General features: G+C 39.7%; 1 protein-coding gene across 1 annotated transcript in view; it reads left to right on the forward strand.

Annotated features, from left to right (window-relative positions):
• Positions 1–14,248, forward strand: part of DIAPH2 (diaphanous related formin 2) — a 908,304-nt gene that overhangs the window by 22,378 nt on the left and 871,678 nt on the right. The window contains exon 2 of the mRNA XM_065411177.1: positions 13,082–13,255. Within this exon, the coding sequence (XP_065267249.1) occupies positions 13,082–13,255 (174 nt within the window). The remainder of the gene's footprint in view (positions 1–13,081; positions 13,256–14,248) is intronic.

Genomic DNA, 14,248 nt, shown 5'->3' on the forward strand with positions numbered 1-14,248 from the left:
AAGCATTAGAGTCTTTCTAGAATGCATTGCTGATTTGATTACAGTTAGCAAGTTGTGTGTGATGCTGCAAAGGGTCTGTCCCCAGTTGCTCTTAGTGTCTTATCGTATTTGCTTTCACAGGCAGCAGGTCTGAACAATCTCTTCCCTTCTCTGCCACTGCTTTGTGGTGGTGGTGTATTAAAAGTTAATTTTCAAGTAAATTTAAACTGGTTATATGGTTTTTATCAGACTGGTAAAGTGGCATTGGAAAAGGGCGCTGGGCGGAAATAGTTGAGCCTCACCCAATGTGAACAATAGGCTAAAACTTTCTTAATGGAGGTCATGTGAGTCTAATGCAGAGGTTTCAAAATTGACTGTCACAGAAGTTTGTAGAAGAAAATATAAGTATTTGGATCCATAAGTGTGATCCTCTTAGAGAGAGCCATCTGTGTTGCTATTAGAAACAGGTCTAAGCACTCAACTAAAACACAGAATAAGGAACTGTTTGCCCAAAGATATGGCAGGAATACGTACGCTTTATGATATGAAGGAAGATAGGGACATAGCTCTTGCATCTATGCTCCTCATGCCTCACAGCTCTGTACTTTTGGATCTATCAGTGTAATTGGATCTAGATGGTATCTGTCTTGGGGAGAAGGCAATCTATCCAGAGTAGCAGCAGGTGTTGTCTTTAGGTGTGAACTATTTGGGAACCCCCCAACCCTCATTCCTTTTCTTGCATAACATCTTTGGTAGTGGCGGCTTGGCTCTGTCTTCAAGATCTGTTTTTGTTACATCTGTGGTGTGATTATACTCATTCTGAGCCTACTCTCGGCCTAAAGACTAAACTCGGGCCTGGAATTGTGGTCTGCCACATTGAATCAAAATGTTGTTCTGTTCTGGTGTCTGAATGTCATAAAGGATGTTGACAAATAGGAAACGGTTCAGAAAAGAGCTACAAGAATATTAGATGTCTGAAAATACTGTGTATCAGTGTGACTAAAGCTCAGTCTACCTAGTTCAGTGTTTCTCAACCTTTTTGAGGCCAGGGACTGGCTTGCTGCCTTCCTAAACTGTCGGGGACATCTCAGGGACCAGCACCAGTCCACGGATCGCTTGTTGAGAAACACTGACCTATTTAACTTGAGAAAAGGTTGAGGCATCTCTGGGAGAAAAATTCTAATGGTAAATGGAGGCTTAATTTAGCAGACAAGGGTATGGAAGATCCAATGACTGGAAAACTATTCTGAATAGAAATAAGCCACACATTTTCAACATAGGTAATTAACCATTGGAACAGTTTACCTCAGGGATGTGACGAAAAATCCATCATTTAGTCTTTGAATCAAGATTAGATGCCTTTATAAAAGGTGGTATGTAGCATTACAGCTCAGCTAGGAGTTATGGCCTTGATGCAGGAACTGTTTGAAATTCGGTGGCTTGCGTTATGAAGCAAACTAGATAGAATGATAATAGTATGTCTGGCATTAAAATCTGTGCATCAATAGAGTTTGTCCTGCCAACCTGCAATCAGGTGGCATGTGTCTGTGTTGGAAGCAATCATGTTATGGGCTGCTTCTGGTTTGGTACTGCAAGTCCCTTATTTTTAATGAACCTTATGTACTCAGATTATTGTAACAGCCTCACCCATGCCCTACACCACAGTAAGGGGGAAGACCATGGAACAGTCTTCTCCTGGACACACCACAACCATTGGTTGGCTTAAGTGATTTTGTGGACAAGTATTGAAGAGGGAGCTTATTTTTCTAATCCTTGATTTAAATTTGTTGGGTTGCCAATGTTGGAAACTGCTTCAAGGGTCTAACGCTTGATGTTAGCATGTACCTCAACGTTAAAAGTCAGATTAGGTCAACCATGAAAGTTGAATATTAGAGGATAGGGTTGTACAAAATCAGTTGTATTGACTAATGGAAGCTAGCTGAAAATTTTGTGTTTAATTTACAATCTTTTTGTACCTCAAAATATTTCCACTGCTGATAATATATTTACTTCTATCTGCTTGATTTCTCTAGGCTTTTAACACACACTGGATAGAACTGTCTTTATACATGTGTACTGTCTTTGTCATTATCATAACACTTCATGCCTTAAAGAAAGTAAAAGTTAAGACAGAGTACTGACTCGATGTGCATCCAAAAAAAAAAAAAAAAGTGCGTGGAATGCCATGTAATGGTTGTACAGAAGCCTTGCCTCATTCACTGTAGTGACTTTCACTAGGCACTTCAATTAGCCATGCCCGTATGTGCAGTTGATCTATGCTCTTTTCAATTTTAGTAAAAAGCAAGGCCTTATTTAATAAGGTAGCTGTATAAATACAGAATTAGTGTTTGGAAAAGTAGGGACCAAATGTAATGCACCCAAGTTGAAATTACGCTTGTGGGAACTGCTAACTTCTCACATTAGGCTTCTGAGCTACATCATATTGTAAAAAAAGCTCTTCATACTGTATCTCCTTGTACCTTTAATCTTGTAAACTATTTGGAATAGGGACACTTCTGCCTGGCACAATTGATTGAAGCGTTGCACAGATTTTTGGGATTTCTGGCAGTAAACGTATAAAACACATTGATATGCTTCCATCAGCAAACTTAAATCCAGCAGTGTAATGGGTTCCCATGTTCCAGAGCTGGTGGATAGCAATCCTTTTTAAAATGACGTGCATGCTGTTTGTGGGCTATATAGTTCAGAACCATGGAAACTTATTTTCCTGAGTAAATTGAAAAATATTTATTATGTTTGTACCGGTTGATAGTGGTCATTTTAAAAGAACCAGATGGCCATTTCCTGCCAATCTTTTATTTGTTTTATGGTATCACTCAAAACCCTCCTGATCAGGATTAGGGCTCCATTCTATGAGACACTGGAAAAACTCCTTTGAAGATCGAGATGGGGTGTGGAACAGTGTGAAATCTTATTGGGTTAATGAGGCAAAAAATGGTATTACCAGTGGTTGCCCCTGAACTGTGCTGGTAACCACTGCTGTGAGACTATGCTCAGTCTGGGAGACAACTGTTAAACTAAAATGCTCTCCCCAATCAGTTTCACAAAGACAGAAGGATGGAGGTAACCTATTCTAGCTTTTAAAATGGAATATGCATCTAGTAATACTACAAGTAGTATGTTGGGTGATCTGTCTATACAAAACCCCGCATGGACACAGGAATTTTTAAAGGGTTCGTTAGTTTTCATTCATAATTCTTTAACACATAATTGACTTAAATTCATTAGGATCCCTAGTCTATTTCGTAGACTGTCTGTTGTTTAGTGTGAGGCTTCATTTTTGAATTTTTGGAACCATTATTGAAACTTTTTAAATAGAAATACAGATTTTTTGCCTTAATTATGAAGGAATTATTACTTAATTTAAAGGCTACAGTTGGGTAAAGAATGCCACAATAGTGCTAGTTTCTTATGGCACTACTTTTCTGATAACTTTTTTTGTATAATTTTTAACAAAACGTGGTTTGTGCTTAACGTTAAGCTTCAAGTATTCGATCTTCATTGCTGGATGCATTAAAAATGTGTTCAGATAACTTGGTTGTAAGAGGGTAATAGCCACATGTTTTGGACAGTGCCTTATAGCTTTTGTAAAAAATTAATTTTTCGGAAAGGTTCGGTCCATTTTATTGTGTGATGGCAAAGGGAAAAAATGAGACTCAGTCATTACTGATTTATGACATACTGAAAGGAAATAAACCAAAAATGAGTATGCCCATACCTCTAACAGATGCTCCTGCCCCATTGGTGGAGATTACACTGAAATCCCGTTTTCTGGATGCATTATGGTTTACTGAATCTTCTATCACGAGAGTTGCTTACAACAGAATATACAAAACTTCACTGATATCTTTTTCCCTTTAGTTAAATCCTTTTATTGTTTTCCCAAGTGATGACCCTAAAGGTTTGGGGAATGTGGTACTGATGCAATTATTAAAACAAAGGGGGAACTGTACAGGGGGGAAAATACTAAGTGGACAGCCTCTTGAGTGACACTTTAGCTCTTTGGTGATTGTCCCAGACTTGAGAGTTTTTCATGAAAGTAAAAATGAAAACAGATGAACAAAGAAGCCAGAGATGTGGAGGTGATGAAGCATAACAAAATAGGATGCAGGGCACAAGGTTGGTGGAGGGTGACTGTCACGAGTGGGACTCACCCCTGCGGCACCTCTTCCTGGTTGTCTCTGGGAATTAGCTCGTCCAGCCTCGGAAGCGTCTTCTGCAGGCCAGTATCCCGCTGCCGCTTGGCCCCTGTCTCCCTCCCAGACCCGGTGCGCCATTATCTGGGGTGCTGCCTCTTGGCAGTAACCCCTTTGTCTCAGGGTCTCCCCTCCCTGGGGAGCTCCCACCCACTATCCCTACCTCGCCTCAGTATAAGGCTACTGCCAGTCATTGTCTGGCTCCCGTGCCCTGGGGCAGTCTGCAGTATCAGCCTACTCATCACCGTCAAGGTTGGGTTTGCATTTGCCTACCCCTGGGCTGCCCTCTGCAACCCCCAGTACCCGTTGGCCTTCTGCTAGGCCACAGCTTGGGGCTTTCCAGGCTGAAGCTCCCCAGCTCCTCTGCCTTTCCCCAGCCCTGCTCTGCTCAGGTCCCTGCAGCCAAGTTGATCTCCCTCTACAGCTAGAGAGAGACTGCTGAGCTCCTGGCTCCCAGCCTCTTATATAGGGCCAGCTGAGGCCTGATTGGGGCGTGGCCCAGGTGCAGCTGCTTTCCCTGCCACAGCCCTCTCCTAGGGCTGTTTTAAGCTCTTCTGGGCAGGAATGGGGAAACCACCCCACTACAGTGACCTTTAGCTGGAGTCAGTTGGCCTGCTCTTTGAGTGATTCGCTCTCTTGAGTGGCATGTAGACAAGCATGAAGAAAATAGAGAAGAGAGAGAATTGAGAGAAAACACTTGAATATGAGGGGAAAAAACATGCTGTCCACTTGCTTAAACATCCTGGAGATACTCCAATTGAATAAAGAAACTCCAAAGTTCTAGAAAGCATTTAAAAACTCCTAGTTATATGCTGGGATTTCTGGCACCTTCAAAATATTGTTGATAATAGCCATCAAAATATCAAGGAAACTTGGTGTTGTTCTCTGTACTGGTCATTTGCCTTCTATGAAAAATAACTTTCTCAGTAAAATACAAGCTTTACAGTGAGCAGAACCAGTATTACTTGAAAACAAACAAATACCCTTCACCCTCCCACCCCCCCCCCCAAAAAAAGTGTAGTAAAAAGTAGGATTCAATTGTGGGCTTAATAAGGCAAAACTAATGTCCTTTATAACCTATTAAATCTTAGATACGTTATTGATGTGATACAGTGCTACATTAAACTCTATTACAAAATTAATTAGACTGAAACTTGGCACAGAGTGTAAGCAGAGTAATAAGTCACTCGTACTTTTTATGAGACTGGTAAAGGGGTACTGCATAGGTCTTTTGGTCTCATTATAGTCTTTATTGGTATGGAAGAGAAGAAAGTGTGTTAATCCAGATAAAAATAATTTGGAACCCAGTGAGAACTCGAGGGGACCTAGAAAAGAAGAAGAAATTGTACTGAAGAAAGTGGGAAATTATGACAAAGTAAGCTAACTCTTCAGGAGGCAAAAAATGGGAAACAGTATTATGGGATGTGATAAATGAAGGGGGGTGGGTAGCTCCCTTTTATGGACACCCACCTAGCCACTTAGCTATCAAATCCCTGTTAGTAGCTGTTCTCTATTTGCTTTACCTGTAAAGGGTTAAAAAGTCCATAGGTTAAAGGAAGGGAGTGGGCACCTGACCAAAAGAGCCAATGGGAAGGCTAGAACTTTTTAAAATTGGGAAAAAACTTCCCCTTTGTCTGTATGTTCTCCCGGAGAGAAGGGACAGAGCAGCTATGCTGTAAGAGCTTGGGCCAGGTATGAAAAATCATCAAATCATACCTAGAAACTACTCATTTGAAACACCCAGATATGTAAGTAGATCAGGGAATATCTAGGAAGACGCATTTAGGTTTATTTCTTTTTATTTCTTTATGGCTTGTGGACTCCTCTATCCCAAGGTGCTTTTTGTTTTGCTTGTAATCTTTAAGCAGGACCTCCAGAGAAAGCTATTCCTGATTGGTAAATTTTGTATTTGCTCTTTTTAAATCTAGCAATAGCCTAAATTTCCAGATGTATCTTCTTTCTTTTTTGTTCTTAATAAAATTTACCTTTTTAAAGAATAGGATTGAATTTTTGTGTCCTGAGAGGTTTTTGCACACGTTGTTTAATTAGCTGGTGGCAACAGCTGATCTCCTTTGTTTTCTTTCTCAGCTCTTCCCTGGGGGGTGGGGGTGAAAGGTCTTGAGGGTACCCCACAGGAAGAAATTCCCAAATGTGCCTTCCTGTGTTCTCAAATGGGTTTTTGCACTTGGGTGGTGGCAGCATCTACCCATCCAAGGTCAGAGAAAAGCTGTAACCTTGGGAGTTTAATACAAGCCTGGAGTGGCAGTATTAATTTTTAGAATCCTTGCGGGCCCCCATCTTCTGCACTCGAAGGGCCAGAGTGGGGATTCAGCCTTGACATGGGAGGAGGATGCTTTTTATCATTATTGCTTAGAAAGATGATAAAAAACAAGGTTAGAAAATTGTGTAAGACTTCAGGTACATAAATTGAAGTCCACAAGCTAGCTGCTATGGAGGCAAAGAAAAGCCAGTGCTGTTGAGCTTTATTCACAGACTTTAATGACTAAACAGGAGACAATAATTCAGTATTAACATTAAACAGAGTTTAAGAATTGGTGTTCAAGGAGAAGGTAATAAACAGTACGTGTTAATCTAAAAATCAGGATGGTTCAATAAAAATATATTTCAAGTTTCTGTTTAGGGTAGTGGAAGGGTTGTTCAGGGTTGATCACACAGATATTGGAATGAAAGTGGGTTACATGAAGCAATTTTGCTTAAATTTAATCTTTTTTTAAAAAGAAGTCTTTAAAAAAAGGTGGAATGTATCTGTGTGGACACACTAGTTAATGCTACATACCTAGGCAGGTTCTGTGTATCAATCATGCACAAATTGAGTGACCTCATAACTCTTCAGATTATGTCAAGTATCAGAGGGGTAGCCGTGTTAGTCTGAATCTGAAGAAAGCAACAGAGGGTCCTGTGGCACCTTTGAGACTAACAGAAGTATTGGGAGCATAAGCTTTCGTGGGTAAGCACCTCACTTCTTCAGATGCAAGTAATGGAAATTTCCAGAGGCAGGTATAAATCAGTATGGAGATAACGAGGTTAGTTCAATCAGGGAGGGTGAGGTGCTCTGCTAGCAGTTGAGGTGTGAACACCAAGGGAGGAGAAACTGCTTCTGTAGTTGGATAGCCATTCACAGTCTTTGTTTAATCCTGATCCGATGGTGTCAAATTTGCAAATGAACTGGAGCTCAGCAGTTTCTCTTTGGAGTCTGGTCCTGAAGTTTTTTTGCTGTAAGATGGCTACCTTTACATCTGCTATTGTGTGGCCAGGAAGGTTGAAGTGTTCTCCTACAGGTTTTTGTATATTGCCATTCCTGATATCTGACTTGTGTCCATTTATCCTCTTGCGTAGTGACTGTCCAGTTTGGCCAATGTACATAGCAGAGGGGCATTGCTGACACATGATGGCATATATAACATTGGTGGACGTGCAGGTGAATGAGCCAGTGATGTTGTAGCCGATCTGGTTAGGTCCTGTGATGGTGTTGCTGGTGTAGATATGTGGGCAGAGTTGGCATCGAGGTTTGTTGCATGGGTTGGTTCCTGAGTTAGAGTTGTTATGGTGCGGTGCGTGGTTGCTGGTGAGAATATGCTTAAGGTTGGCGGGTTGTCTGTGGGCGAGGACTGGCCTGCCTCCCAAGGTCTGTGAAAGTGAGGGATCATTGTCCAGGATGGGTTGTAGATCACTGATGATGCGTTGGAGAGGTTTAAGCTGAGGACTGTAGGTGATGGCCAGTGGAGTTCTGTTGGTTTCTTTTTTGGGCCTGTCTTGTAGCAGGAGGCTTCTGGGTACACGCCTGGCTCTGTTGATTTGTTTCTCTATTTCCTTGTGTGGGTATCGTAGTTTAGAGAATGCTTGGTGAAGATCTTGTAGGTGTTGGTCTCTGTCTGAGGGGTTGGAGCAGATGCGGTTGTACCTCAGCGCTTGGCTGTAGACGATGGATCGTGTGGTGTGTCCAGGGTGGAAGCTGGAGGCATGAAGGTAGGCGTAGCGGTCGGTGGGTTTTCGGTATAGGGTGGTGTTAACGTGGCCATCGCTTATTTGTACTGTGGTGTCTAGGAAGTGGACCTCCCATGTAGATTGGTCCAGGCTGAGGTTGATGGTGGGGTGGAAGCTGTTGAAATCATGGTGGAATTCTTCCAGGGTCTCCTTCCCATGGGTCCAATTTCCATTACTTGCATCTGAAGAAGTGAGGTGCTTACCCACGAAAGCTTATGCTCCCAATACTTCTGTTAGTCTCAAAGGTGCCACAGGACCCTCTGTTGCTTTCTTCAGATTATGGTTTGTCACGCATTTCAAGCCCAGTGGAAATGGAGCTAAAGGGTAAATGATTGAGCCATTTCATGTTAAAACAGATATCAAATAGTAAGAATAAATAACTGGTTACTAACAGGCTTACAAACTGCCATAGACCATGATTTACACTTTGATTGGATAACTTTGGTATAACTGTACACGTATTCTGGACTACTAACATGCATGGAAGCAGATCGATTAATATATTATGATTTCAGCTACTGAGGACAAAACCATTACTGTCACATAAGGAGTGATAGTTAACCTTTTTAAGGCTAAAGTTGACAAATCTGAATGGCTAACATTAAGTCCATGTTTAAATACCTAAATGGAACTGGCCACTTTCAGAAGTGCACAATAAATCATTTCTCAGTGGGTACACCCATGGAAATCCAGTTAAAATGAAAACCTTTAGATTGTAGCTTTACTGTTCTGAAATATTTCAAAAATAATAATTGCCAAGTAAAAATATCCCCTTTGAGGTATGAGTTAATGGAAATTCGGGCCTGTAATTTGAATTTTCAAAATACTGAATGTGTAGTGTGGTATTCACTGGTTTTGCTGAGGTATTACTGAAATATCCAAGTGAGAGCTATGTCAATTTAGTTGCAGGGCCAAGAGGGAGAATTGAAAAGTTACTTCTAGTTGCTTCTAAACAACTAACTTTAGTGTTAAGAAACCATTATAAACTTCATGAATAAAATGAATTCCCATTTCAAACTATTTTTACTGTCATTAGTTAATAAAATTAACAGTTTTCTAAAGTCTTTGAGAAAAGCCACATAAATAAGAATTAAATTCTGTGGTTAAAAACAAGTAAATAATTCTAGGTTTTGGGAAGTTTTCTGTAGCTTTTTCAGAAGCAGTGTACAATTTAAATCTGTAGGTCATACTTGAGAACTTGAGTAATGAAAACCCTACCCCCTAGTCACCCGTCCCAGCCTGAAGCACTGGGACTCCAGCAGGGGTTTCCCTGTTTTGTGGGGTATGGGCACCTCAGCCTGTTATGTCCTGTGTGGGCAGCAGGTCTGTGTGTGCAGGCAAGTTTGTGGTGCTCCTGCCAGGTAAGGAAGCATTGGGATGTGCTGAGCACCAGCTACAGGCATGTTTTGCAGGGCTGCAGCCAAAAAAGACCTGTCCTGGTGCTTCCTCTCCTGGCTGCAGATCTGCCTGTGGTCCCAGCTCCTTTCCTCCCCTCCCCCCCAACCCTCCCAAATGAATAAGTGGCATGCCTGTTTCCAATATCCAGATACCATTAACGTTAAAGTCAGTCAGATGGATTGGTTCCTGGCAAAATGTTGCTATTAACATGAAGTTTGTTAATATCAGGATTGCAGTTAAGCAACATCCACTCTAACTCAAGGTGAGCTGTATGAGCCAGTAACTGGGCAGTCTCCAAATACTTGAGTAAAACATTGGCTGCTACTTTGAGAGTATATGTGAAACTGGAGAGTGAAGGGGAGGTTGTCTATCAAACCAGTAAGCCCTGCTGGGAGCATGAGGCTTTAAGGAGTACAATGGCAAGTGGCCCTTGCAGGAGCATTAACTACACTTGTTGAGCTATCACAAGTGCTGCTGTCTTTGAAGCTCCCCTTAGTTTCCAGAAGCTAATGGTTTATTTTCCACAGTATCCATTACTGATGGCACAATATTTAGTGGCTTCAAAGCTCATTAATCCTTGTCAATTTGATGATTGCCATGGGTAGAGAATGTAGGGCAGCGTCAGTGGATGATCTGGCAATAAAGAAAGATGAAATATCCATGGTAAAGCAATGTCCGCAGCCTTTTGATACTGTAGACAGTGAAGGAGTAGTGACTGAGTTGCAAACCATAGCAAGTGGATGATAGGGCAGGTTTTGGGTCGCTCCCCTACTACCCTGCTGAACATTCTCAAAAAGCGAGCAATTTCTCCTCCCTGAGGAAATTGTCAGTTTTTCAGGGCTCCATCTTGTCAAGGCTCTCGTTTCTAATGTAGGAGAGGCTGTTAACAGTGCAACTTAATTGTGTGGGTTGCAGTGGCTATAATATGCTGATGATGCACACCTTTTTACTTAGCCATATCTGAGCTAGCTAAAGTTGTAATTCGCACTACTGAGCATCTGCAGGAGACTGGTACATGAAAGAAAGCTAGCTGGGTGAGTAAAACATAGTCCCTATAAAATTATATGGCTTTGATTGTCTGGATGGGGAAAGCAACTAAAATAAATGGGAAGGGCTCTGGTTAGATACTCCATCAGTGAGATATGGGATCTTTAATGGAGAGACTATACTATAGCTAATTTTCTGCCAAGCTGGCAAATAATTATCCATTTATGGTTTTGGATAGCTCATGTAAATCACAGTGACGTTTTTCTCTAGAACTCTGGAATAGTTCCTGCTCAAACTACCAAAGCCATTGCCCATTACTAACTCCTTGGTTCTTAAGAAGTATGTGGTGACAGTTGCTTGAAATATACGTTACTTTTTAATGTGAGCCGGGTAATAGGAAAAAAATAAAGCTTTTAAGGAAATGTAACATTGACACTGCTAGATGTCTCTAGATTGAGTGAGTCTTCTGGCAAAACTGAGAGAAGTGTGCTCATGCTGGCAATGACTTCCTCCACACAAATCTTAAGTAATCAAATTTTCAAGTTGTAAAACTAAGTATACTCAGACTTAGGTATAACAGTTCTTGTACTGGTTACTAGTATACCAGAATGAGTTAGATGAAAAGTGTTTAAGTTTGATGCTATATGCTATTTTGAAATGAATAACTTAACATCCTACAACTCATCTTTCTGGGTGAAGGGAAAGTAATGCTCTGTAAGGGGTTATAATTGTCTGTCTTGCTAGCTCAAACCCATTCATAAATATCAATTTGTTTCTATTAAATTCGCTAAAGGAGAATTTTAGTTACTGTTTCCACATTAATGTACAAGAGCTTAATTTTTTCTTTGTTTCACACCAGTTAGGTAACTTGCTTTTTCTTTTGTCTTTGGTTTTTAATAGAACGTTCAAATAAAAACTTTGGCAGATGATGTGGTAAGGTCTTCATGGCAAGTTTTATCTACAGTGCATGCTATCTTACTCAAAAGGCTGTGGACAATGAAGCCTGTATTTAAAGGATATTAAATGTTTCACTAGTTGGGTTCTACAAATATTTTGCAGTAATTGGGGGTGGTAAAAAATTGTAAATCAATTTTTAGGTGAAAATACCAATCTGTCGCAGCTGTTCTTAAATCCACTATTTTAAATGATTGTCACTGTCCACAAATGCTTGATTTAGGTAAAAAAATACATTAAGCAAAGGGGGTGCAGCTTATATACGGTTACCTGTTTCAAGTTTTGGTAAAGTAAGTCTTACAGTACAAATTTGAGTCTTGAATCGGTTGTAAGTGTTAATTGTAGACAACTGAACTTTTAACCTATTGATTTGTTACTTAACAATATATAAAACAGTTGAACTTAATCACTTTTATGAAAAAATGCTACAAAAAATACACCTGTAACCTAAATAAGCTGCTTAAGCCTGTTGTTGCAAATGGACAGTTTTACTGAGTCCATCTTCTTAAGGCTGTTTGATTCCATAAAATGTACACCAATAATGTGATTTGTTAAATGGTTTGTTTGCATTGATGTTAAAGCAGACATAACAAGTATTCCATTCTTCAGGCAGTGGTATAAGATAACAGGTTTTCTAACTGTTAACAGCTATCAGGGTAGAAGTGTGTATTAAGTAATATGGTAACAAACAGCCTTAGAATGAAGGATCACAAGATCACTCTAACTGGTGGAATGATTCTTTCTCCTGTTGTAATAATAAACTAACTGATTATGCATGCGCTTCTAAACCCATTCGGTTTTAGTTAAGAACCTTCATTGCAGATCACATGGTATGCTTTTACTGATGTCTGTCAAGTGTATTGAACTATGAATGGCTGTTTCTATGCAGTAAAACGATTAACTGGTTTGTGGCACTATGTGCTAATTATAAGAGACCGTACTCAACACCTAATAGAAAAGTTGGTGACAAAATCTTAAGATACTTTGTATTTCTCTGGAAAATTTTTTTCTTATGTGGAAATGTTGTGTACACCTGATGAAGCCATGATTATCCCCCAAATTTTGCCATTTCAGCTATCCTCCAAAAACCTATCACCATTCTTCAGGTAAAAGAGGATTGGGCAATTGTCTTCGAATTTATCACTGTTCATCAGAAATTGGCTAAAAGGACCATTACCAATTGATGTGCAATGTGCCCTTCTCCCCATTCCAACTATCTTGCAAAATTTTTCAGACCCTAATGTACTGGTGTGTAGGTGAATCTGGGAATGGGAATTAAATATGGTGATGCAGGCTATACGTCAGTGCCACTACTGTGGATTAAACTTAATTCTGAATGGTGGAAAAAAATTCTATGAGAACAAGGAGTTTTAAGAATTTATAAATAGTACAGTCTCTGATTTTTGGCCTTGCTACTTAAAATAACCCTTGGTATGTTTATTGCATCATGAGCATGCAATTTGATCAATAAACATGTATGCTGCTTTCTTATTGTGCATATATATATAGGAATTTTTAAAAGATATATTTTTTGTTTTCAGCGTGACAGATTAACAAGTTTTAGAAAATCAGCTGTAAAAAAAGAGAAACCTCTCATTCAGCACCCTGATTCTCAAACCTCTATGAGTGAATTTCCAGTTGCCCAGCCATTGTTTGATGAACGTTGTATGAATTTATCAGAAAAAGAAGTTATGGATCTCTTTGAAAAAATGATGGTAAGCAATTTGCTAAGTTTTTTACTTAAATTTTCATGTGTATCAACAGTTTTGAAATGTGAGATGTCAGTAAATAGTTCTTCCACCTTACTTTGAAATTTGAAACTTTGGCTGCGGAGCTAGCTACTATTGTGAAACACCAAGACATACCCTATCCTCTTCATATAAAAGACAGATATTTAATTTTATGAGCTACATAATCTGTCACTTGACTGAATAATCGGTAAAGCTTGCCTGAGTGCATGGCATGCTTAATTCAGGTCTTCAGAGAACTACAAAAGACTAAAAATTAGAACAAATTTGAGATCGCTATCCTTGACAAATAGCTGTTTTAAACAATCTTCAAATAACACAGTTACAGCAATACTAGAAGTTTATTACTGCTTATGTGAATATTGTGAAAGGGTTATGTGATCTCTGAAAAAGACTGAAGGCCTTATTAATACAAAGACTTTTTATATACAAATAACACTAAATTTTCTTAAGGGTCTTATGGTTTTGTGTATAAACATTAATGTGTTGGGGTCTACGATAACAGTGACATTTATAGCAAAATTACTACAATCATGCTTCTTAGTAACGTAGAAACCTGCTTTTAAAAAAATAAGTATGCATAGCTTATGTATATCAGAGGTAATTGTATTCACATATAATTTGCTGCATGGTTTGCTTTGTTTCGTAGCTTTTTCTCAGTTCCAATTTAACTCACGTTTTCTTAAAGCTACTGAACGACCGTCTATGTACAACTTCTGTATGAGTGTTAGAGATGACTGAGGATTTTTAACCCTTCTGAGCATGTATATTGATTTAGGCAATCTAATTCCTTTCCTTAGGACTGACTATTCTTTCAAAAAGCTTGCAAGTGGCAGAGTACTATTGGAACAAATAAGTAACAAAGGGTCTTAATTGTTAATACACTGCCGCTTTGATACCTAAATCGGCTCCAGGAGAATCTCTGTGGGAGGATTTCAGATTTTCCAGATCAACCCAATC

This window comes from Emys orbicularis, chromosome 9 (genome assembly GCF_028017835.1).
Source record: "Emys orbicularis isolate rEmyOrb1 chromosome 9, rEmyOrb1.hap1, whole genome shotgun sequence".
Lineage (NCBI taxonomy): Eukaryota > Metazoa > Chordata > Testudines > Emydidae > Emys > Emys orbicularis.